This window comes from Choloepus didactylus, chromosome 10, assembly GCF_015220235.1.
Source record: "Choloepus didactylus isolate mChoDid1 chromosome 10, mChoDid1.pri, whole genome shotgun sequence".
Lineage (NCBI taxonomy): Eukaryota > Metazoa > Chordata > Mammalia > Pilosa > Megalonychidae > Choloepus > Choloepus didactylus.
In genome coordinates this window covers 102183811-102207456 of record NC_051316.1, presented here as the reverse complement: position 1 = coordinate 102207456, position 23646 = coordinate 102183811, and the positions used below count along the sequence as shown (strand labels likewise).

Here is a 23646-nt window from a genome sequence, read left to right as displayed (position 1 = left end):
GAAGATAAATTAGTCGACAACCATGTTAAATCTTTGTGTTCTCCTGTTGTCAACAGTCCAAAGGGCCACCTAGCGGGTGCTTTGGGGTCTCCCCCCACCCCCAGCTCCGCTATGTCCAGGCAGTCAGGACAGCACCTTCTGGGCTCCAGCCCAGCCCCCACCGCGGCCCCACCCACAGTCCCACCTGTCTCCCAGCCCCCAGTGTTCACTCTCCCCCACATTCCCATGCTCTGCATTTCTTAGTATTTTCAGGCTGCGTTTAGGTGCCACCTCTTCCTCCTTGCTTCACCCCAAGGATCTGGGATCCTGTGGTTTCTCTCAGCTCCCCTTACTTATCGGTTATTACCACTGACTCATGTGCCTGTTCCCCCCATCCCGCACCCCCCTGAACTCAGGGTTTCTTGAGGGCAGGGGGCATTTACCTCTCCACCCCAGGGTCCAGCATAGTGGACAACACATGCAGGTCTCAATGAAGCTCTGCGGAAACAATGGTTGTGTCACACCATTTGCAGAGCTTTTCTTTCCAACAGAAACAAGCAATTAAATGTGCAGAGTAACTGTTGTCCCTAGGAGTGCTGGTCCTACAGATCCCCCTTCAACTCAGTGCTTGGTGAGGCGGAAGGAAGAAGTCACTTGCCGGGACACCAGCTGTCAGGCAGAAGTCCCCATAATTTGCTGGATCAGACCTTGACACATTACAGAAACCCATCAAAGGAAAGCGAGTCTGTCTCTATTATCAGCAAGCTGTCAGCAGTGGGGACAGGGAAAAGCAGTGCTAGCATGTTCACAGCCTGTCGCATGTGGCAAGAACCATGTGAACAAAGCACTCAGTCCATGACGGTATATGGGCCTTGTGAGCCAGACGGGGCCAGGCAGGATGATTCCTTCTGCTTTCAAACGAGGAGACTGAGGCGCTACAGGGTTCCGATCTGAGTTTTCTGATATATTAAGTCCACTGTGCCACGCTGCTCCCTCACGTCCTTTGATCCTCACAATGCAGGGTTAGGGAGAAAAGGCAGGGCTGCTGAGCTGTTTTCCAGATGAAAACCCTGAGGAATGAAGGTTTGAGGAGTGAAGGCTACTGCAGCCTCAGCAAGTAGAGGAGGCGTAAGCTGTAGGGAAGGTTGGTGGGGAGAGGGTAGTTTCTCACCTGGAGCCCTGGGTGGCAACATGAAGTCTCAGGTTTCTGGAAAGTCGTGTGGGGTCCCTGTGGGGAAGGGTCGTGTGAAGCCGCCAAGGTGAGCTGGTGAGCATGGCCCAGCCAGGCCGTGGCAGGCTGGCAGCGGAGCCCACGGTGCTGCATCCTTGCCACCCTCTCCTGGGTAGCATCTCCTTTGAAGTTCACAAAACCCAGTGAGGGAGGCGGGCTGGGTGCTTATGCCCGCTACGGAAAGAAGATGGCGTTTCAAGAGGTGGGGCTCCTGCTGGCTGCTCACTGGGCTCCGGTGCCACCTGCAAAACTCATGGTACCACCCAGCACCCAACAGCGGGCCTTTCCAACTTGGCCCAGTTAGGACCAACTCCCACAGCCATACACTTTATGAAAACTTCGAAAGAGATTTTATTACTTTTTTTTCCTTTTCTTTCATTGGTTTTATATATATTTAAAAAGACAACTTTGGTTCAGTGGCTCAGAGGCCATAGCCAACTGGGAGAAATGAATTCAGGCAACATGGGATTCTGGAAAGCACTGAAGATGGGGCAGGAGGAGTGGACAGTTTATGAGCCTCCTTCTCCACATTCCCTTCTGGCTCTCCTGGTTACTCACAGTGACCTGGTTTCACCCGGATGGTGTGAAGAGGAGCTGGGCCAGTGGGAGCACAGGATGCAGGAGCTCTGCAGGCTCACACATGGTGGGGAAGCTGAGCTGCCAGGCTCCAGTGGCAGGTGCCACGCTGGCCAGCTCAGCCCAGCTGCAGTCAGCAGGCACTGCCTGAAGGCGAGTAACTGGAGAGCGGGAGGCTCCTAAATGTTTTCAGCCCCCTCCAGCCCTAAGCCACACCTGGGTCAGCAGCCCGACGAGCAGGACCTTCTGGGCTGGAAGAGACCTTAAAGGTCTTCAAATCCAACCTGCAGTCTGAGGCCCCATCCCTCCAGTGTAGCCAGTGATGAGGAGCTTCTCCCAGGCCTGGACAGACTGAAGTCACATTGCCATCCCATCCCTTCCGCCCCCTGCTCCTGGGCCTGAGGACGAGTATGTTTCCAGTGCTCTGGGTGGCCCTTCAGCCCTGTCCACCCCGAGAGTGCCTGTGCTCAGATCCTACATCCCCAGCTTTCCATCCCCCTCCAGGGCCTGGTTCCATTCTCTCCCATCTTGGTTGAAGTCCGTCAACATCTGGGCTGGAGTGGCTCCCAGGCCCTCCAGTGGGGTGCTCTCGGTGCAGGGGGGAGTGATTTGGCCACAGCCTCCTTCTAGACCCTTTGTGGGCCCAGCCCAAGGTGCCACTGCTGTCCTGAGCTGGTGGCCGGCCTTCTGGCAGTCCTACTCAGACCACGCCAGCCCCGGTCCCTCTTGGGAGGGCAGGCAGGAGCTCACAGTCACCTTGCTGAACCCCCTGTCCCAGCTGGGGCTGCCTCAGGAGCCGGCCTGGCTCACTCGGCCCCACCGGCCCACCCTACGCATTGGTCTCCACGATGCACTTGAGGAACATGGTGTCATCCTTTACGTAGGCATGCTTGGGCGACTGCAGCCTATTAAGGGGGAAGAAGAGCGGGCAGCCGCTGGCCACATTGGTTTCACTCTGGGGCCGCTGGAAGGACGCTGAGCTGAGGTCGGGCCGGAAGGCATCAATGGCATGCTCACGGTTGTTCTGGTCAAGCAGCATGAAGGTGACCTGTGGGGACGGGGGTGGGGGTGGACGGTCAGTCCTTAGGCAGCACCTTAACACCTGGGCTCTGAGCTGGCCCCGTGCCTGTCACAGGTGTGGCCCCACCAACCCTTGGTTCAGGCCACCCCCCTCCCTGGTGAGGGTCCAAGAATCCATGGAAGGACCACCCCGGCCGGTGGTGCGAGCCTAGTAAATGGAAGCATCTGGTACTCTGAGCAGGATCTGTGCGCTGTCCTATGTTTAGGGATCAGACCTATCCAGTGGAAGGGGGATTCAGATAACACAGAGTCCATTCTTTTTTATTGTGGTAAAATATACCATAACATAAAATCTACCATTTTAAAAGGTACAATTAGGTGGCTTTAAGTACATTCACAGTGCTGTACGGTCACCACCTACACACAAAGGTGACCTACAGGGTGGGGGAGCAGCACTGATAGTTCTACCATCTAGTTTTCATCACACCAAAAAGAGACCCCGTACCTGTGAGGCAGTCACTCCCCACTCCCCTGTTCCCCAGGCTCCTGGCAACCACTAATCTACCTTCTGCTCTATGGATTTTCTTATTCTAGACTTTTTACAATAAATGGAATCATAAAATATGTGGCGCCTTGTGTTTGGCTTCTTTCACTGACCATGACATTTTCAAGGTTCGTCCATGCCGTAACATGTATCAGAACTTCATTCCTTTTTATGGCTGAATACTATTCCATCGTGTATATACACTGCAGCTTCTATTCATCTACTGATGGACATTGGGCTGCCTCCACCTTTAGCTGTTGTGACACTGTCAGTTCTGTTTGATGGACTGGAAGCAAATGGAGGCTGAAACGGTGCTAAGGAGACCAGACTCCACAACCTGTAAGGCCCTTCCCACCTCTGAATTTTTTGATTCATTGATTACAGCATCACAACTCTAGGACAAGGCAGAGGGATAAGAACAATGTCTGCTGAGGGGCTGCCAATTAATGCCCTGAAATGCATTATACGCACAGCACATATGTCTCTATCCCTGGGAAGCTGATGATCTAAAAGTCACACTGAAACACTGATCAGGAAACTGAAATGGCTTCCCATTGCCCACTGAAGAGGTTCTCAAACTGCACATTAGAATTTCCTGGGGAGGTTGTAAAATCCCAGTGTTCAAACCTCACTGTTTACTGGGTTGAGATCTAGTCATGGGTATTTTAAAAATCTCCCCAGCATGTTTCAGAACCACTGGTCTCCTAACTCATATCCAGGCCAATCTGGCCTATCGCCCTAGCCCACTTGCTTTCCCCCAGCCTAGTTCTGTATTCTTGACACCCCCACAACCATCCTGTACCCCTGCAGTTCTTCTGCAGGAACTGCATTGCCTTCTCCCATTTTGTGAAAATCCTACTGCCCAGGCTAGCCAGGAAGTCTTCCCTGTTCGCCAAACCATGTGCATTTCCCTTCCACGTGCCTTCCAGGGGTGCTCTGTTCAGCACATTTTAGCTCCTGGACTCACGGAGCTAGAAAGGACCTTGGCTACTAGATCTGGACTCAGCCCCTCAACTTATAAAAGGGAAAACTTAATGCAGAGAGGCAAGGGGCTGGCTTGTCCAGGTCACACGGCTAGTTCATGGATATGCCAGGATGAGCACCCAGTTTTCCTGTGCTCCCCCACCCCACCTCCATTATCCCCAAGAGGGAAGGCCCTCCTGACCCATACCTTGTTCCGGAAAGGCCACGGCAGGAGAGCATCATACTCCCCTCTCATGATCACAATGAAGAGTGACAGGTGGGTCCTCTTTCCCGTCCCATCCCCATTGAGGTACAGTCGCAGGCACAACTTGTAGCCATACTTGGCAGTGTAGAAAGCTGAAATGCAGAAGCCAGAGTCAGCACAGAGAAAGCTGGAAAGTGCTGGACTTTGCAGATGAGGACACTGGGACCTAGCAATTAGACATGCCCACTGTCAATGGCTCAAAACTCAGAAAGCTGTGGTTGGAGCTTAGTGTTCTTCTCAATTACAGAGTGTGATGGTAAAGTTCATGCATCAACTTGAGTAGGTTATGGTGTCCAGTTGTTTGGTCGAGCAAGCACTGGCCTGATTGTTACTGTGAGAGAATTTCATGGATAAAAATCATCAGTCAGTTGGTTGCATCTATATAGGGCCGACTATATCTACAATCAACAAAGGAGATTGCCTTCAGCATTGAGAGGAGTCTACCCAACCAATCAGTTGAAGGCCTTAAAAGGAAATCTGAGGATTTTAGAAGCTAGAAGGAGGAATTTCTACCTCTACTTCGGTCAGCCAAATTCTCCTGGGGAATTCATCAAAACTTTTATCAGAGTTTCCAACTTGCAGTCTGCCCTATGGAATTTGGACTTGCCAATCCCCATGGTCACATGAGCCAATTCCTATAAAAGTCTCATAATATTTACATATATATATACAGCCAATTCCTATAATAAATCTCCTAACAGTTAAATATATATATATCTTGTCAGTTCTGTTTCTCTGGAAAGCCCTGACTAATACACAGAGAGTCAAAGTGGAATGGAGTCTTAGAGATCATCTAGCCCAGCATCTGTCAACCTTAAGGCCCTTAGATCACCTGGAGGGTTTGTTAAAACAGGTTGCCAGGCCTCACCCCAGAGTTGTTGATTCAGTAGAGAATTTGCATTTCTGACAAGTTGTAGGGCATGCTGGTGCTGCTGGTCCAGGGACACACTTTGAGAACCACTGATCTAGCCCAACCTGCATTTTACAGTCGGAACGGAGCCCGGTGAGGGAAGTGTCCTGGAGGCAGAGCCAGGGTTAGGGACCAGGTCTCCTACCTCCAAACATGGATTTTTTCCTGCTGCACTGGGCCAACACGTTGGGGTCTTTTGGGGACTGGGGAAGTGGGGGGTGGCTCCCAGCTCTGTTGGCCACGCTCAGCAAAGGCCCTGAAGGATGAACTGTCCTGCATGATTCAGCACAGGGGCCTCTGGGGCTCTCTCCCCGGGCAGTGGAGAGGGCCATCCCAAGGGTGGGTTCTGGCAGCTGTCACCACCAGGGCCCTCTGGGAGGGCTGAGTGGGGACAGGCAGTCTGAGGCAGGAGGCAGAAGACACTGCTTGCTTTATTACTCTTTGGAGAGAAGTGAAGAGAAAAGGTTTACATGTAGGACGTGAGGTCCCGTACCATGGAGGGGCTGCTCCTTTGTGGGCCCAACACTGAGACTGACAGAGTGGGAGGAGGAAAAAGGCCTGACTTTGGGACCCAGCCCTGCGAGTCTAGGGTGCATCAGAGATGCTGATGAACATAGCAGATGGGAGGGGCTGTTAAAATCATAATCGGCAGAAATCTTCCTTCCCTGACCCACCCTTACATACACGTGAGTGAGGGGGCCTGACAGCAGGGAGTCTGAGTCCTGGCTCCACACCTGACTTGCCATGCAGCTTTGGGCAGGGACTAAGCCTTCCCAGGCCTCAGTTTATTCATCTGTAACATGATGTTGAGACAAGAGGGGCCTGGTGAGCATCTGAGACATCACATGTCCCATCCTGCCCAGTCCCTGGAACATGGTGCTGTTTAAATGGGCACCACTGCCTTATACTGATGCACACAAATGGGAATTTTATGCACAAATATATGCATTGTTATATAAACACATATCAGTGAGTTCAGAGAAACATTTACTGAATAACAACTTTATGCATGACATTGTGCCAGGTTCAGCGGTTCCAGAAAGGAATAAGACCCAGCCAGCCTCAGTTTACACAACCCTCGTTCACCTGGTACCCAGTCACACACAAATGCAGGTTGTGTGTCATTGTCACTCACTATCTAGCAGATCACTGGCTCCCTGAGGGCAGAGCTCCTACTGCATTCACCTGTGAAAATCATCATCCACATCCCTCTCATTTGCACAAAGCTTTGGTTTGCACTGTGCCTTCTTTCACACCCGGTGTCGACATGCAGTAGACGACTATTTTTATTCTCATTTTTTGCAGGCAGGTGAGATGGCAGGCCCAGGTTCAACCAGCCCCCTGCCATACGCGGCTGAGCAGGACCTCAAACCCAGCTCTCTGGACCCACACTTCAGAGCTCCTCCCCTGCCATGCTGCATGGTCCCAGCACAGTTCCCGGCTGTGGGAGGCAACCTGCATGGGCACTGGCCTAGGTGGTAACAGCACAGTCAGTGCAGGGTTAGCTGCTCCTATCTCTGTGTCCCTGGGGAGGTGTTACCTGGGGAGAACAGGCTGACAGTCCTGCCACAGGCTGACTCATGGCATCGCCTGGTGACGTTGGTGATCTTCCACAGAAAGGTGCCATCAAAGGAGGCCTCCTCCAGGAGGCGGAGGCTCTGCTCCAGCTTGCCCAGGGCCTGGTCTTTCTGGGCCAGGGTCTGCTGCAACTCCACCACCTGTGGGAAAGTCCACTCAGCCAGGGCCACTAGCACCAGCCTTGGGGATGGGGTGGGGATGGGGATGGGGATGGTGGGATATGGCGACAGACCTGCCCAAAATATACCTTCATGACCATGTCACTCTTGGTATGTGTGTCTGCCTTTGCGTGTGTTGCTCCCTCTGTCTGGAATTCTTTTTTCTTCCTTTTCCACTGGCCAACTCCTATTCTTCCAGTAGGAATCTTGCTGATATAACCCTTCATGTTGGAAACCTTCCACCTTGCCCTAGCTCAACTGGTCTCTCTTTCATCTATGTTCTTACAGAGCCCTCACAAGAGTTCTATGAGATATACTTCTGTGCCTTCGCTACCAGATGGCTCCCCATTACTGAGGGCTGGACCAATGCTCACTTTGTCTCTGGGTCTATGCCTTGCATAGAGCCTGGCATGTGAGAATAGAGCCAGAAAGTTGTTGGTGAAATGAAGATACAGTTGTTGCCTTCAGAGAGCCCACCTCCTAATTAGGGCAAGAGTAACACAAACCTGGGATTCCCCAATGAGTCCCTAAGGCTACACATTTATTGTTGGGTGTGCTCAAGTAGGGAAGCCAGGAATGGAAATTAGTGCCCTTAACTTAAGGAGAATTTAATCTCTAATTTTACCGATGGGGAAGCTGAGAGGGGAAGTGACTTGCACTAAAATCCAGGCTTATCACAATACGAGACAATGATTTAATGTTGCTGCCCAGAAAGCAACATTAGCATGGTGAGTGGTTATATTAAGGAGAGCATAAGCTCTGGAACAAAGGAAGGGACAGTCCTGCTCAACCAAGAACTGTCGGATAGGTGGATTATCTGGGGAAGGGCAAGGTCCACACTCCAAGCATGTGGAATCCTTCTGAGACAAAGCTGGAGCATACGAGGACAGCATGAGACAAGGTGCTCTGATGAAGGGGTGAGGGCACCGGGGGGATGTAGCCTAAAGAAGGGAACACTTAGGTAGGATACAATCACTGACTGGCCATCTCTGAAGGGCTGCCATGGAGTCCAGAAGGCAGATTTGAGGAGCAAAGCCAGGAAGAATGCAGGGAGGCAGATTTTAACTTAGGGTAAGGAAGAACTTTCTAACAGTGAAAGGTGACCAGCAATGGAATGAGCTGCCTGGGGAGGCAGTGTCCTACTGCAGGAGAAGTTTAAGCAGAAGGAACTGAAGCACTTGATGGGGGTGGGGTGGGGGAAAGAAGCACTTTGACCTTGACTAGTTATAACTTCAGACTCAGTGCTCTCCCCAGAAGGTCCTGACACATGGGACAGGAAAGTTTTGCTGGAGGAATGCCTGCTCTGAACTGGGAGAACCCTTAGGAGAAAGAAGGGTGCTCCCACTGGGGCAAAGGAGGCTCCCTGAGCAGGTCTCAGAGGCAAATTTGCTTCCCACACTCACCCTCTGTTCCAAGCTCAGGATGCGTTCACGGTCTAGCTGGCTCTGGTGGATGGAAGCGGCCAGGGCCAGGTGGGAGGCCTCCACCTCCTTGTTGAGGACGGCAACAATGTTCTCAAACACATGCAACTTCCCCTCCAGCTCGGCCAGGAGCTTCTCCTTCATGAAATGCTGCAGGGCCAGCTCCTCCTGGTCTTCAGAGCAGGGTGCCCGGTAGCAGTCCACCTCCAGGTCCCCTGCCACCTCCACGGCCGCCTGCAGCTGCAGGTCTGACAGGTTCTGCTCCAGGGCTGTGGGTCCAGACCCTGGACCAGAGTCCCGGTGAGCCTTCCACTGTTTGATGAACCCCAATAGCAGGTTTAGGTGGGAGGCCTGGGAGGTGGCCTCATGCTCCTGCATGGACTTTGGGCTCCCCTGCCAAGAGAGCGAGGGTGGCCAGTGAAAAAAGAGGTAGAGGGAGGACCAAAGAGCAGTGGAGAGTCCTAAACCCAAAGGTCACCAAGGAGAGTCATATCCACTCACCCAGTAAAGGGGAAGTGGCTTTGCATGCAGCTTGGGGGAATTCAAGAGGAGGACCCTGGTATCGCCCACAGCAAGCCACAAGCCTCCCAGCCTCCAGAGCAATGGCCCTGTCCTGCCCTTGAGGCAATGGTGATTCAGGACCATGGAGAGAGGTGTGGGGGTCATTTTAGTGACACTGCACCAAGGCTCAGGTGAGACATTAAGAAGCACTTGCCTAAGTACCAAGATGATTTCACAGTGGGATTTGTTCCTTGGGGAAGTCATTAATATACATCCAAAGAAGTAGCTTGATGTTGGGGGAAAATCCTGGAGATGCTGGTGGGGGGGAGATCAGGAGGTCTGGGACCTTAGTGGACAATCTTCCTCCCACTCAGACGCTTACCTTGAAAGAGCAGCTGACGCCTGCGAAGGGGCACTCAACTCCAGCCTCGGCCACCTTGGGGTGCTCCTGGAAGTAAGAGTCATGTCACAGGATGTTATAGGGACCCTGGTGGCCACAGCTGGGGCTCTTGGCAAGGTGCCAGGATCTACCAGGGCAGAAGCTGGCCTGGGCTACCAGATGCCTGAAGGTGGATCCCAGACTCATCGAGGCTGAAATGATCTCTTCTGCCTGCAGGGCCCGTGCTGGTTGTGTCTCTGTCTCCAGGAGCCTCGCAATGATGTGGAACTAAACCCGAAGGCTGTGAGGTCTCCTGGGCAGAGCTGCGGTCTGGGTGTCAGGAGACTTGGGCTGCTATTCCAGCTCAGCTCATTCACCTCCCTGGGCCTCAAAACCCTCTCTGGTCAAGCTGTACTTGCCCCTGCCCTCTGAGGTGACAGGAGGAGACAACTGGGGAAATATTGGCAAACTATAAAAGTTCTGGCTGTGATCATTTTAAAATTTACTCTTAATAATAATAGTTACTTCAAAGATTTTTCAGTTGTGTGACCTTGGGCAAGTAGCCATTCCTTGCCAGACTCAGTTTCCTCATCTGGAAATAGAGAAAGCACCTCTTGCCTTGACTGTCTCATTTGCACGACTCAAATGAAATGGGAAATTGCTGGGCCACTATGGTCATCGTTAGTAAAGCCACTTTTCAGGAAGTCTGTGCTGGAGAATGTCCTGGGTTTAGGGGAGAGTTAAGTTTAGAAGTGTTAGTGGCGATGGGGCACAGCCTCCTGGGCACCCTTCAGAGGCGCCTCTGGCCTCAGGGTGAAGTCCACCCTCCTCACCATGGTCGACAAAGCCTGCCCCGCCCCTTTCACCTCTCCAGCGTCCTATGCTGCCCCTTCTCTCCCAGAAGCCTACACTCCAGCCAGGTGGGACTCCCCTGTATGACTCTGCACAAGCTCTTCCCTCTGCCTGGCTAGCTGCTTTCCACTCTGGGAGCCTCAGCCTCTCCACGATCTTCCTCCAGAGCAGGATCAGGGCCCCTGCTGCGATCCTTGGTGGCACCGCAGCTTCTCCTGTCATGACGTGTTCCCCATGGCCCCACTGGCCTGGGGGCTCTGTGAGGGTCACAGCCGTGTTCCCAGTGCTGAGGACGGTGCCTGCACAGAGGAGACACTCAGGACATGCTGGCTGCGTGAGTGACTGCCTCCCTCCTCCTGTCTGCATCCCTCCTTCAGTCCATCCCAGCTGGGGCCACACCTGCCCTGTGCCTCTCTCCCTTCCGGATGGTGCATAGCCTGAGGCCAGTGTCACAGGAGATTCTCAGAACTCCAGGCCACTCGACAGCACTATTAGCCTGCTTGTATGTCTGAAGGGTTCACAAAATGCTTTCATGGCCATGATTCTGCCTGGGCCCCCTAACAGCACTGTGGGGCAGGCAGGGTAGGTTTTCTGTTCCCATTTTACAGATGGAAAAGCTGAGGCTCAGAGAGGGAAAGGAACTTGCCCAAGGAAGCATCACAGCCACAGGGCTGTTCCCATACCATCAGTCTATCTCTTATCAAGAACAAGCCCATGGAAGAGTCCAAAACGTGTATCTGGAAAAGGGCTTGTATCCAGAATATATGAACAACTCTTATAATTCAATAGTAAGAGGACAAACAACCCAACAAAACAATAGGCAGAAAGTCTGAACAGATATTTCACAAAAGGAGATAGATGAATGACAAATAAACCAGGAAAAGATGTTCAACATCATTAGTCCCAGAGAAGTGCAAAATAAAACCACAACGAGATGCCACTATCCACTCACTAGAATGGCTAAAATTAAAGAGTGACAATACCAAGTGTCGATGAGGACGTGGAGCAACTGGAACTCATACATTGCTGGTGGGAATGCAAAATGGTACAGCCACTTTGGAAAAATTAATGGAAGTATCTTTAAAGCTACACACACACTTAACCATACAACCCACAAATTCCACTCCTAGGTATTTATCTAAGTGAAATTAAAACATAAGTCCACACAAAGATGTGGACATAGCAGCTTTATTTAAAATGGCCCCAAACTGGAAGCAAAACAAATGTCCACCAAGTAGTAAATGGATAAACAAATTGTGCTATATCCATACCATAGAATACTACTCAGCGATCAAATGGAATAAAATACTAATATATGCAATTACATGGGTAAGTCTCAAAAACATTATGCTAAATGAAAGAAGCCAAACACCAAAGACTACTGCATGATTCCATTCCTACAAGATTCTAGAAGAAACAAAACTACAGTGACAGAAAATGGATCAGTGGTTGCCTGGGGCTGAAATCACGGGAGGAGACTGACCACACAATGAAGCACAAGGAAGTTTAATCGGGCCCGGAAATGTCTGTGACCTTGATTATAGTAGTGGCCACACAATTGTATACACTTACATTCATCAGACTGTACACTTAAAATGAATGAGTTTTATTGCATGTAAATAATATCTTAATTTTAAAAGAACTTTGTTATTAAAAAATAATAATCTTATGGGTTAATGCAAAGGGGAATTTGGACCAGAAAAGAGGATGACAGAGGTCTTTGGGCTGAGCAGATACAAAGCCACACTAGATAATACAATAATCAGAGATCTGTGGGCTTACTAAGTATATTTGGTTTGGGACACAGAGCACAGCCAGGAAAGCGCCCAAACCCCCTCAGTGCCCCAGGCTGTAGGGACAAGCTGTTCCCAAGGAAGAACAGAAAACAGATGTTTTACTGGAGAGGTCTGGGAGCAGAGGGCGGTGTTGGCAGGAAGACGGCCTGCACGCTGGCTCTTGGAAGCCTGGGGTGACGCAGCCTCTCTCAGCAGGTAGCTTCCCCGCGTGGGAACAATGGAGGGCGAGTCCAAGAGTGCCTGATGCCAGGGACGGCCCTGAGTCCCAGGCGAGCGGGCGTGGGGGCACCTCCCAGGCCCTAGAACTCCCTACAAGCCCATGATGAGAATCCCCTGCAGTTCTCAGGATCTAACAATAGCTGGGAGTGAGAGTCCTAACAGGGATAAAGGTGGAATTGATAAACTCGATCGGTGGAATTCTAGATGTGGGTGAGTGGAAGGATGTGTTTATCGGCAGCTGAGCCTTCCTGGTGTGTGTGCTGTGAATGTCCGCTGCAGGGTGGAAACGCTGCATGGATGTAGGGGTCGTCCTGGTTAGGATGCATGTATAGGTGTGAGCCATGGCCAGCCTTGGCCCTGATGGAGGAGGGGGCAGGGTGACTTCAGAAGCCTTTCATTCATTCCTTAGACAGCTGGGGGTTAAGAGTGTGGACTCTGCAGCCAGGCTGTCAGTGTTCCTGTCACACACCAGCAGAGTGGCCCTGGGAGAATTATTAACCTCCCCATGTCTCAGTTAACTCACCTGCCAAATGGGAGATGACCATCCTACCTCCCACATGGAGCTATTGTGAGGATTCAATGAGATAATGCATGGAAGTGCTGGCATTGGTTTCCCACAGCTGTATAGTAAGAAATCACCAGAAACTTAGTGGCTTAAGACAACACAAATTAATTCTTTTGAAGATCTGGAGGTCAGAAAGTGTTGGCAGGACCTCTGGGGGAGAATCTACTTCCTTGCTTTTCCCAGTTTCTAGAGGCCGCCTGCATGCCTTGGCTTGTGGCCCCTTCCTCCATCTGCACAGTCAGCACCATAACACCTGATTCAGACCCCTACTTCCATCCTCACATCTCCTTTTCAGACCCTCTTGCTTCCCTCTTACAAGGACTCTTGTGATTACACTGGGCCCACCTGGATAATCCAGAATAATCTCATTTCAAGAGCCTCAATTTAATCATACTGGCAAAGTCCCTTTTGCCATGTACAGTCATAGGTCCTGGGGTTGACAGGGTGATGTCTTTGGGGGGCATTATTCTACTAGCCATAGTGCTCAACTCACATAGCAGGTGTGCAATAAATGTTAGCCATTGTTGTTAGTAACAGTATTACTAGTCTTAGTATTATTATTCCTATGGATTGGGCACTGCCCTTGAGGCATCCTTTCTCTGCCTTTCTGGCTCTCATATACATGCATTTCATTTAATCCTCACAGCTACTAATTCTACAAAACTCCATCTTCCCACTGGATTTCCTCTAGGAGGTGAGGAACACTGTTGGTCCCCAAGCATTCTTATATTTATAAAGGACCAAAGCATTTTTACATGTTATAAGATTCCTATAATAACCCTTTGAGGCAGGCAGGCTGGATCAGCTTTGGCTGGGGAAACTGAGCGGACGGCTGGCTCAAAGTCACACTGTGCATGTGAAACGAGGAGCTGACTGAACCCATGTGTTTTGTTCCACAGTGACATGCCCTTACAAGGGCTGCTGATTGCTCAGCACCCTGGACGCCCTTTCCATCTCATTTTCAGGGATCCAGGGGGAGCAGGTTCGGGTTTCGGGCTTCTGTATCCCTAGAATAGGTGGGGCCTGAGGCTTAGGGATGGTCAGTGACTTGCGGGAGATGATGCAAGTTAGGGGCAAAGGTCAGGTAGAGCCCAGGGGCCTGGAGACTACATCTAGGGTCCTTCCTTCCTACCACAGAGGCTCTGCCTTGACCCCGGGGTGGCTTCTCCTGAATGCCAGGGGCAGAGGGGACTAGGAGAGGGAACCCGGCTCAGGCTGCAGAGGAAGAATAGGGGATCTGTCCCGGGCCAAACCTGGTGTGCGTCTGGTACCTCAAGCAGCCCCTGTGTGAGAAGACTCATTGCTTGGAAATTACTAAAAATAAAGTCCTCATGGAATTTCCTCTGAGGAAGGAAAATAAAATCTCAACCCTCAGGGAACACTTGTCCTTCTGTCTGTGTCTGAGAAGTCTCTGGGTGTGTTCCTGCCGCCCTGGCTATCCAGAGCTCTATGTGATGGGGTCAGCAGAGGGTCTTGGCAGGAGGGCCCCACACAGGGGTGTGTGGGCCTCCAAGAATGTTTTCAGGGAGTGCCAGCAGCCTCAGTGCCACCTCCGACAGCATGCTGGGTGCTGCCCACGCACTTGGCTGGGCACAGGGGCCGGCTGAAGCTTGGAGGCCTTCAGGGGTCATTCTTGCTCGAGACTCACGGGAGCTGAGGGGTGGGTACTCTGCAGTCAGCGGGGGAACCTGGTCAGTCTGTCTCTGCCTGCCAGTTCCCACCTTCCTCTGTAGCTGTGCCAGTCCTGTTTCCTCCCACCTCCTCCAGGAAGGCTGCCTGATCCTCTAGGTTGGAAGTCATCTTGCCCATGCCTCTTTTCCCACTTAAGGATGGCTGTGATATTTAAACATGTAGAAAACATCTAAGGGTGATCCAACATTTGGAGGCAGCATGGAGAAGAAGATGCCACCAGCCTAGGAGATGGGAGTTGCAGCTTTAGGCCCGGCACCTCCTTGTGGAGGCTTAGGTGCCCCTTCCATAAAACAGGGACATGGCCACCGCCCATCACACAGGATGTCATGAGAATCGATGTGGTTAGAGAAGCATAAGAGTTTGGGAGCTCATTTCTAGGCATCATACTTCAAGGGACACACATAAACAGAAGCACATTTAACAGAAGTTGCCTCGTGTGTTTGGGTTGAAGAAACTGGGGACAGACTCAAAAGGGACATAGTCAGAGTCTTCCCACATGAAGGGCTGCCTAGGGACAGGACTTGTCCTTTGTGGCCCCAAGGGAGCAACTTCAGCTCAGAACAAATAAGGAGGAAAACACGTTTCGTGGAGTAATGAGCTCCCTATCATTGGAAGGACATCTATGTAGAATAGAAATTGGCACATGGCTTATACCATGTTGTTCTCTGATTCTAGAATAAGTTAAGACATTATTTTAAGCCACTGGCATCAAATGCCAAACTTGTTTTTGACCTTCTCGGATGGGTCTCAGCAAAGAGATGAGAGAAACAATCCCATGTGTGGGTCTTGGATGACAGAATTGAATGTTATTTCCCAGTCACCAGGTTGTCTCCCGCTTTGCTGTCACTTCTATGGGAAGGTCATTCCACGCAAAAACCTCTAACTGGGTCAATATTAATCCTCTAATTTCTTCTTACATTAGCTTATCAGCCCATGGCTGTGAGCACTTCTTAGGGAGATATTAATCTAATGAAGTCAGAGGCTGAGGACAAACTGATAAGCAGATGGCATGGAAAGTGTCTGCAAGGGTGACACTCGTCTGGGCTTAGCTCAGCCGCTGTCTAGTCCTGCCCTTCTGCCCTGCCTTCATTTCTCAGGTTCTCCCAGATGTACAGACAAACCCAGGAATTACCACACATGCAAAGTGTTGACTTATAACCAGATGCTTTCATTTTAGTCAAAAGTCCCCCAAAGTTCCCATCTGGGTCAGAAGCCAGAGGAATGAGTCCCTGGTATTTCCACTGTGTGGCTTCATGCAGGTGAGGAGGCTATGGAACCCCCACCTCCCACCCCAACTTTTTACCACCAAGAGTGATGACTACATTAGCCGGGAAGTGGTGGTGGTGGGGGCTGATGCTTCTTGGAGGAAGAGGCCTCTGCCCCCAAATATCAGCACCCCCACCTACCTGCTACCCTGCCAGAATGCCTATAATTCTACCATTAGAGCCACTTCATTTTGGCTTAAGGCAGCAAGTTTCAAACCATGCTCTGAAGGTTCAAGGAGTCCCCAGAGCCCCTCAGAGGCTAGGACAGGGAAAGAAATGGGGTGCTTAAGGCACGGGGCTCTAGGCTCCCTTTCAACCAGAGCCCTCTACTTTCTGATTTCACTTAAACAAAGATGAAACAACTAAAACCACTGGATTGAAGGACATGAAAATACCTCTTATCTATATTATCTAATACTTGTATAATCAATGTATATTACTTTTGTTAAGAGGAAAAAGAATAAAACAAGTTAAAAACCATAGTCCTGGAGCATTCAAACTGGTAGGGGTCTTAGAGCATCTAGCCCACCCCCTCCACTTTGCAGGGGGAGCACGGCGGCCCACAGGTCTGCTCAAGTCTCACAGCTAGTCATTAAGACACCAAAGGTGGAGTGATTCCACGGTTCAGCTCATCAAGCATTGCAAAATTCCTGGAAAATGCACTGCATCCCTTGAGGGCTCGGCAGAGGTGGGGCTGCTGAGAAGGGGATGGGGAAGCCCTCAAAACCAGCTCCGGGTGGGGCTGGAAATTCCCCCAAACTCTCTGAATGAGTGGGACCTGGCTGGAAAATTGCCTGCCTCTGGCTCCAATGGGTGGGCTAGGGAGGGCTGCTCTGTCATCCATTGTCCATAATCTGGACATCACAGACTGCAGAGCCACCTTCACTTCTCCATTTACAGGGGGAGACACCGAGGCCTAAAGAGGGCAAGGGACTCACCTCAGGCCACACAGTGGACTACACTGAGCCATCACTGGACATCAGGCCCTGGACCACAGCCACTGGGGGCTTCAGCACTAAGACTCCCCAGGGGTCTCAGGGCCTTACAGTGAGACCCGATGGGATGGATTTAGAGCAGTGGCTCCTAAGCATTTGGATTCATGGACAGATATAAGTATTTAATTTTTATTTTTTTAATTGGGGGATTAACACAAGAATTGCCATCTTTTTATTTTATCAAGTAAAGGCTTTGCCAAAAATTCTATCATTTACTAACACCATCAATTAATTTAATATTTATAGGATGGCATCATCTCAGAATAAAAAATTAAGTTTTATGAAAAATTCCCTCGAATTTCCTTATTTTTATCATTTTGTCAAGAATTGGAGGAGATGGAGCACATGGGAGCCCCTGGACTGGACAGATGACCTGCCAGGAAGAGCCAAGGGTTCAAAACTGTGGTACCTGAGAATGTCTCTTTGGCCCCCCACATTTCCAAAGTCATCTCTTATCTAGAAACACAGCTGTGAGGAGCCCAAGAGGTGAGCTGAGAAAGGCCTAGAACATCTCCTTGCCTGAGAGCAGACAGGGGGCAGAAAGAGGTATCTAGAGGACCAGGAGTCTGCAAATTTTTGTGTAAAGTAAATATTTTGGGCTCTGCAGGCCTGGCAGTCTTTGTTGCAACTACCCACCTGTGCCACTGCAGGGCGTAAGCAGCCATAGACAATATGTAAATGAATAGGCATGGCTGTATTCCAATAAAACTTTAAAGATACTGAAATTTGAATTTGATATAATTTTCCCATGTCACAAAATATTATTATTCTTTTGATTTGAGTTTTTTCAACCATTTAAAATAAAAAGTCACAGAAAGTCTGGTGGTGGGCTGGGTTTGGCCTCTAGGCCATAGTTAGTGGACCCCTGAACTAGTGTGTTGTCAATCTGAGTATCACAAGTCAGCCGCGTGGCTCTGGGCACCTGGCTTCATCTCTGGGAACTCCAGTCTCCGCACCCCTTAAAAACGACATTCAGTGCAGACTCAAGGCAAGGAGGCAGGCACCTGCTGGGGGGCCATGTGGGCAGCTGCCTGCTGGGCTCAACCTGGTCAAATTGAAGGGAGGGACAAATACTCTTTCCTGGCTGCACCAACATACCTTCTCCTGAGGCAGAAGGTTTCCTGGGCTTGCAGATTGGGGGTCGTCCCCTCTGCATTTGGGACAGAGCCGATCCTCACGGTTCCTGGGGAAACACGAGCAAACGCCCCTGAGTGAGGCACTCATGGGTCCCTGGCACCATCCCCTGTCCCAGCAGCTCCAAAAGCCCGGACATGGCCCATAAACCTGGACCCAGCATTCTGAAACCCCAAAAGTTCTGAACGCTGAATATTTTTCTATAGGTCTGCCAGCCACACCTGACCTGAACTGACCAGAGGTGATTATAGCCCTGATGTATCCCACTTCATGTCAGTATTTATATACTTCATTGCAGAAATACTAACATGCTTGAATACAGGGTGCTGTCCCAATCCCTGATGGAAGAATTATGCTATGCACTGACTTTACTAGAATCTGAAAAAATTCTGAATTCTGATCCTAAGGGGATGGATAAGGGATTGTGGACCTGTGACTATCACGCTCTTCTCAGCTTCCTGATTTGGTTCTGGTCTCTTATTTTTAGTAGTCACAGATGACCATGGCCTGTATGAACAAGAAGGGAGTTCAGAGACCTTCCAGCCAGGAGCAGGTGTCAGGTTCTGACTCAGTGACACACGGGCACACATGTTTTCATAACGCTCCCTAGGTGATTCTGATACACAGTGAGAGCTACTGGTCTAGCCCATTTTACAGGTGAGGAAAATGAGGCCCCAGGAGGGCAGGTGGGTTGGCCAAGATGGTGTGAGTCAGGAGCAGAGCTAGGCAGAAGTGTCCAGAAACTACCCATCAGGTTTTGAGAGAACTGGGAGGGAACCCAAGAAACCCACTGCAAAGGGCTGAGGCAACCCCAAAACAACCAGTCAGATGGTAAAACAAGTCAAGCTTTGCTCCACCACCCCAGCCCGGCCTTTCCCCAGCTATAGCCTCTCCCCTCTGTCTTTGCACAGCCTACCCCTTCATCACAATGTGCGACTTCTCACTTTCTCACTGTCTTGAGCAGGAAAGCCCCACACAAAGGTCACACTGGGGGTACATGGCAGCTTAAGAGCACAATTCAGGAAAGCGACCCGGGGCAAGCTGACGTCACCTCTCTACTAGGCCTCATAGTGCCCACCTCACTAGGCTGCTCTGAGGTCCCAAGGAAGAAGCTTAGTAGACTACTTGGCACACAGTGGGTGCATAATAGTTGCTGAAGGGGTGGTGGTGTTGATAATGTGCCACCTCTCTGGGTTATTTATATTTTAAATATAAATATACGAAAACACATAAACATAAATATATTCCTTCGTCCCCTTTAGAAGGGTTCCCAGCAAACAGTTCAAGGTGATGGGTGATAACATGGAAGGAGATATATTTGTGTAACAAACAATTTGTCATTTACAATTGGTAAATTTTTCAATTTACCAAATTATTAATAATAATTTGGTATTATTAAAAGAGCTTTTGGATATTATTGAGTGGTCTCCTAACAATTCTGTGAGATAGAAAATCAATTGACAGTCATTTTATAGACCAGAAAGCTGAGGCTTAGAGACATCAAGCAATCTGTCCCAGGCCACACAGCAAGTAAGCAGCATAGAGGGCCCTAGAGGCTCTTCCAGCACAAGGAACGGCTTCTCCTGTGGGAACTGACATCCTTCTGAGGCTACTTCTCCTTCCACCAGCAATCGGAGAGGCAAGGTCAAGGACTACAAGGAAAGGGTGTGGAAACTGAGGCCCAGAGAGGTGTTTCGACCTGCCCCACATCACCAGTCCTTGCCCTCACCTCCCATCAGTGGTCCCTCCCTGGCATCTTGCTGCCACCCACCCACTGCTCCTCTGTCCCCTCACCTCACGTTCTCAGAGAGACAGGCAGCGCAGCAGAGGGCCCTGGGCTCTGACGGGTCTTGGCAGACGGTGGCGGGACATCCAAAGGGAAACTCATTCTCATCGGGGGCTGGGTGGGGGCTGCTGGCTGAGCCAGAGGCCATCCCAGGGTCTAAGCCCCTCCAGGGAAGGGGACTAGTCCAGTAGAGGCTGTGATGAGAGAAGATGTGGGCTCAAGCCTGGGCCACCCTCTCTGGTGAGGAGATTCTCTGATGACTTTATCTTCTCTCTGGCTTGAGTGCTTCAACGTCACAGCTGAGTCAGAGCAGGGATGGGGCAGGAATTACCCTTCATGGTGAGAAAAAAAAAATCCCCCGGACAGTGACTGAAGGCTTTTGGAGTGTCCAGTCATTCTTTAGAGTGAGAGTGAGAGAGAGAGAGAGAGAGAGAGAGAGAGCAAGAGAACGAGTCAGAGGGAAAAAAGAACCGTGTCATGGACTTTTAGCAACCACAGTTTGAGTTCCCCTGTCTGAGAACCGCAGGCCACTCCTGGCTTCCTCTACCAGTGATCCCCAGGGGAATGTGGACAGGCAGAGCCACAGCTGGCCACTGGCCAGTGCTCCCTGTGACCCCCAAGCAGCCCAGTTTCCTTCCTGGGGGGCTCACCTCTTAGATGGGAGTCCCCCAAGGTCCTGGAGGCAAGTCCAAAGATTCAAGTCCCAGGAGCTTTAGCTCTGCACTGTTGAAACTGGCTGGACGACCTCAAGTAAAAGTCATTTCCTCATTGTGAGTCTCGGTCACCCCATCTGTAAAAACAGGAGTTGCAACAGGTGCTGTCCAGGTCCCCTCCAGGCCTAAGATTCTGGGACCCTATGACACAGGCAGCGAGAGGCAGCAGGAAGGCCTCTGATGACCCAGCCAGCCCCTGACATTCCTCCGAGTCTCTGTGACGACACGGGGCCCTCCCCTCCTTTGAAGTCCCGGGTTGGCCTTCTGGGCCCAAGGCCACAGGCTCACAGACTCCTCAGTCAGAGGTGGCCAAGCCTGGGTCAGGCACCACCACTTCCCAGCCCCGAAAAGAACAAAAGCATCAAACACATCCGAGGTCATGGGGAGCTGGGCTCAGCAGCCATGTGGGACATAGGTCCACGTTTGCAGGAAAAGTGAACCAAGGGGACTGCGGTTCCTGGCATGCCTACTGTGCTCCGTGCCCTGTTTTACTTCCTAATTCACAGAACAGCCTGCTGGGCATTCTTCTGCACTCAGGTTACAGGCCTGGTCCAAAGTCACTCAGCCCCTGGTGGTGGAGGGGGTTCACACGCAGGTCTCTCAGACTCCAAGCTCTGTGTTCTTCCCCCACACAAGAGAAATGAAAGCAGGGCAGCCGGGCAGAGCCTACAGACTCAGGAGGACGTGAGGGGATCCAGCATCCGTTTTCTCATCTGTCCAACGGAGAGGATGATCCCATCTTCTCATCTGGCTGGGCTCATAAGGGGTTTTGCAAACATTTCTCGTGGCCTATAATTTCTCTGAGCCTCAGTTTCTGCATCTGTAGAAAGGGGATAATAATACCTACTTCATCCAACTGGCCCCAGCCAAGCACTCAAAAGCCTCTGATACTGCAATTGGAGGATAGCTACAGCTCTTCCAGATCTACAAAATCAAGGAAAAGAATTAAAATGAAATATTATATTTATACAATATTTTCACATTCATCAACTTTACTTGTGCTTCATAGGTGTGCAAGGCAGGTGAGATGTCCTCTGACCCTTGATAGACTCAACTGCCCACGTTCCCTGGGGCAATACCTGGGCTGCCAGGAGCTGATGGCAAAGAAGGCACAGCACCCTACTGCTGTTCTGCAAATCAGGACGTAACCTGGGCCAGCCTGGGCTACCCTCTCAGCAAACCTCCTCCATGCCTACTTGAGAGAAAATAAAATCTATCAGAAAGGCCCTCCCTTTAATGTACATCCCAACCCAGCAAACATCCTGCATCCTCAGCTATTCCCTTGCTCCCCGGTTTGCAACGGAAGAGGTGCCCAAGACCCCTCCCCATCCGACTTCTGGGCCACTTGCTCTTCCTCTGTCTTCAATGCCACATTCTCCACCAACTCCTTCCCATCATCATCAAAATATGCCCAATAAAATGAAAAATAACAGTCACTACCTTTTTAGTGCTGGGTTCAGTACTTTTCACAGGCACCACCTCATCTAATCCTCACATGAGCCCTGGGAGGCAGGTATTATCATCATCCCCGTTTTACAGACGAGGGAACTGAGGCACAGAGAAGTGAAGTGACTTGCCCAAAGTCTCACAGTTAATGGACAGGGACTCCTAAATTCAGAGCCTGTGCTTTAACCACACATCATGCTATTGTCTATTTTTAAAATGCTCTTCACCTTCACCCCAAATTCCTCTACCGAAACCACTCTCTCTCTTCTCACTTTAACAGTAGAACTCCTAGAAAAGATGGTCTATACCAGCGTCTCGGTTTCGGAACCATCTCCCCAAGGTAACAATGACATGGTCGCCAAGCGCCCTGGGCCTGTCCCAGTTCTACCCAACCTGCCCTCTGCCCAGCGCCTGACAGGCCTCTGGCTCTCTCCTTCCAGAATCCCTTCCTTCCCTCGGTTTCCCTCCTACTTCTCTGTCTCTTAACGGTCTCCTTGATCTTTCATCTGCAACGTCTACGGGTCCCATCCCTGTAACTCCTCCCGCGGGGGTCTACACACGGACCTCTCTCTACACCCCGCACCCCCATCTCCCCGGCCCCCACTCGTCCTTCCTGACGCTCCTGGACCACACCCCGCTTCTCCTGGGAAGTCCCTGGGGCCGCCCCTGCGATGGGACTGGGCGCCTGGCTTTGTGATGCCATCGCCTCCAGCGATGTCCTTTCCGCCTCCAGCACAGCCCTCGCCGCCGACTGCGACGACGCGGATACCTGCCTGTGCCCCCACCCCACGCGCGTCCGAGCGCCCCCGCAACGCACGGCCCCTGCACTCTCCCCACCGCCCTTTCCCTAGTTGAGGGCTCAGGACCGGTCGCAGAACAGTGCGCATGGCTAGTCCACGGATGGACGAACCCCAGGGATGCCCAGGACCCCCGCAGGAAGGGCTGAGGGCAGTGAGTCCGGGGGTCGGGGGTCGGGCTCTGCACCCACAGATCCCAGATCCCGCGGTGAGGCCTGGACTTGGGGAGGCCCCATCCAAACGAGAGGCTCTGGGGGCGCCCAGGTCCCGGAGCGCGGGGAGCGGGGGGTGGGGGTCCGGGAGCTGACCCGGGCCCGCGGCGGCGTTGGGGGGGGGGGGGCGGGGGGTGCAGTGCAACCAACCTCGGCGCCGCCGCCGCTGCCTCCCCGCCGCCCGCCCAGGAGCTTCCGGCGGGGCGCGGAGGATGTGGCCGGGACGGCGGAAGCCCGGAAAGGCCGGCCCAGCGCCGCTGCTCCAGCCGGATCTCGAGGCTGCCCCCGGGGCGGGGCCGGCGCCCCCTTATGGGGAAACTGAGGCTGGGTCTACGGCCTCGCAGGCGCTGTTATCCCACTGGTAAGGAACACTCTTTACGTTGCACTTCCATCTCCACATAATCCCCCCACCCACCCACCCCGGCCGTGTTCCCGGGACCTAGTGCGTGCCTGGCATATATTAAATGCTATGTAAAATGCTGAGTAAACGAACACAAACCTGGAATTTGAACCTCAGCCTCCTGCCTGGGACCCCGCGTGGAGAGAATGTGAGAAGTTGCAAAACCTGAATCATCGTATCCTTCCTGGATTCCTGCAAAGAGCCTAGGACAGACCCAGGCTCGTGCAGACTTTCTGGTTTGGAGCAATC

At 51.5% G+C, this 23646-nt stretch overlaps 1 protein-coding gene across 6 annotated transcripts; it reads right to left on the bottom strand.

The window, feature by feature from the left end:
- Positions 1-218: 218 nt before the first annotated feature.
- On the bottom strand, positions 219-23165 carry TRAF1 (TNF receptor associated factor 1). 6 transcript variants are annotated; one of them, XR_005210707.1, is made up of 12 exons: positions 21983-22387; positions 21622-21734; positions 21390-21466; positions 20480-20619; positions 19838-20161; positions 18008-18092; positions 9529-9594; positions 8628-9038; positions 7029-7206; positions 4522-4670; positions 1151-2834; positions 219-1049 (listed from the first exon to the last, which is right to left on the bottom strand). XR_005210707.1 is itself a non-coding variant. In XM_037797965.1 (10 exons), the coding sequence occupies exons 4-10, from the start codon at positions 19975-19977 to the stop codon at positions 2616-2618; spliced, it is 1248 nt and encodes a 415-aa protein (XP_037653893.1). In that variant the 5' UTR covers positions 19978-20161; positions 20480-21466; positions 21622-21734; positions 21983-22387; the 3' UTR covers positions 219-2615. The 6 variants fall into 6 exon arrangements, 1 of the variants encoding a protein (XP_037653893.1); XR_005210708.1 differs by lacking the exons at positions 21622-21734; positions 21983-22387 and adding an exon at positions 23148-23165; XR_005210706.1 differs by having other exon boundaries at positions 19838-20226; positions 20480-21466.
- Between the last annotated feature and the right edge of the window lie 481 nt (positions 23166-23646).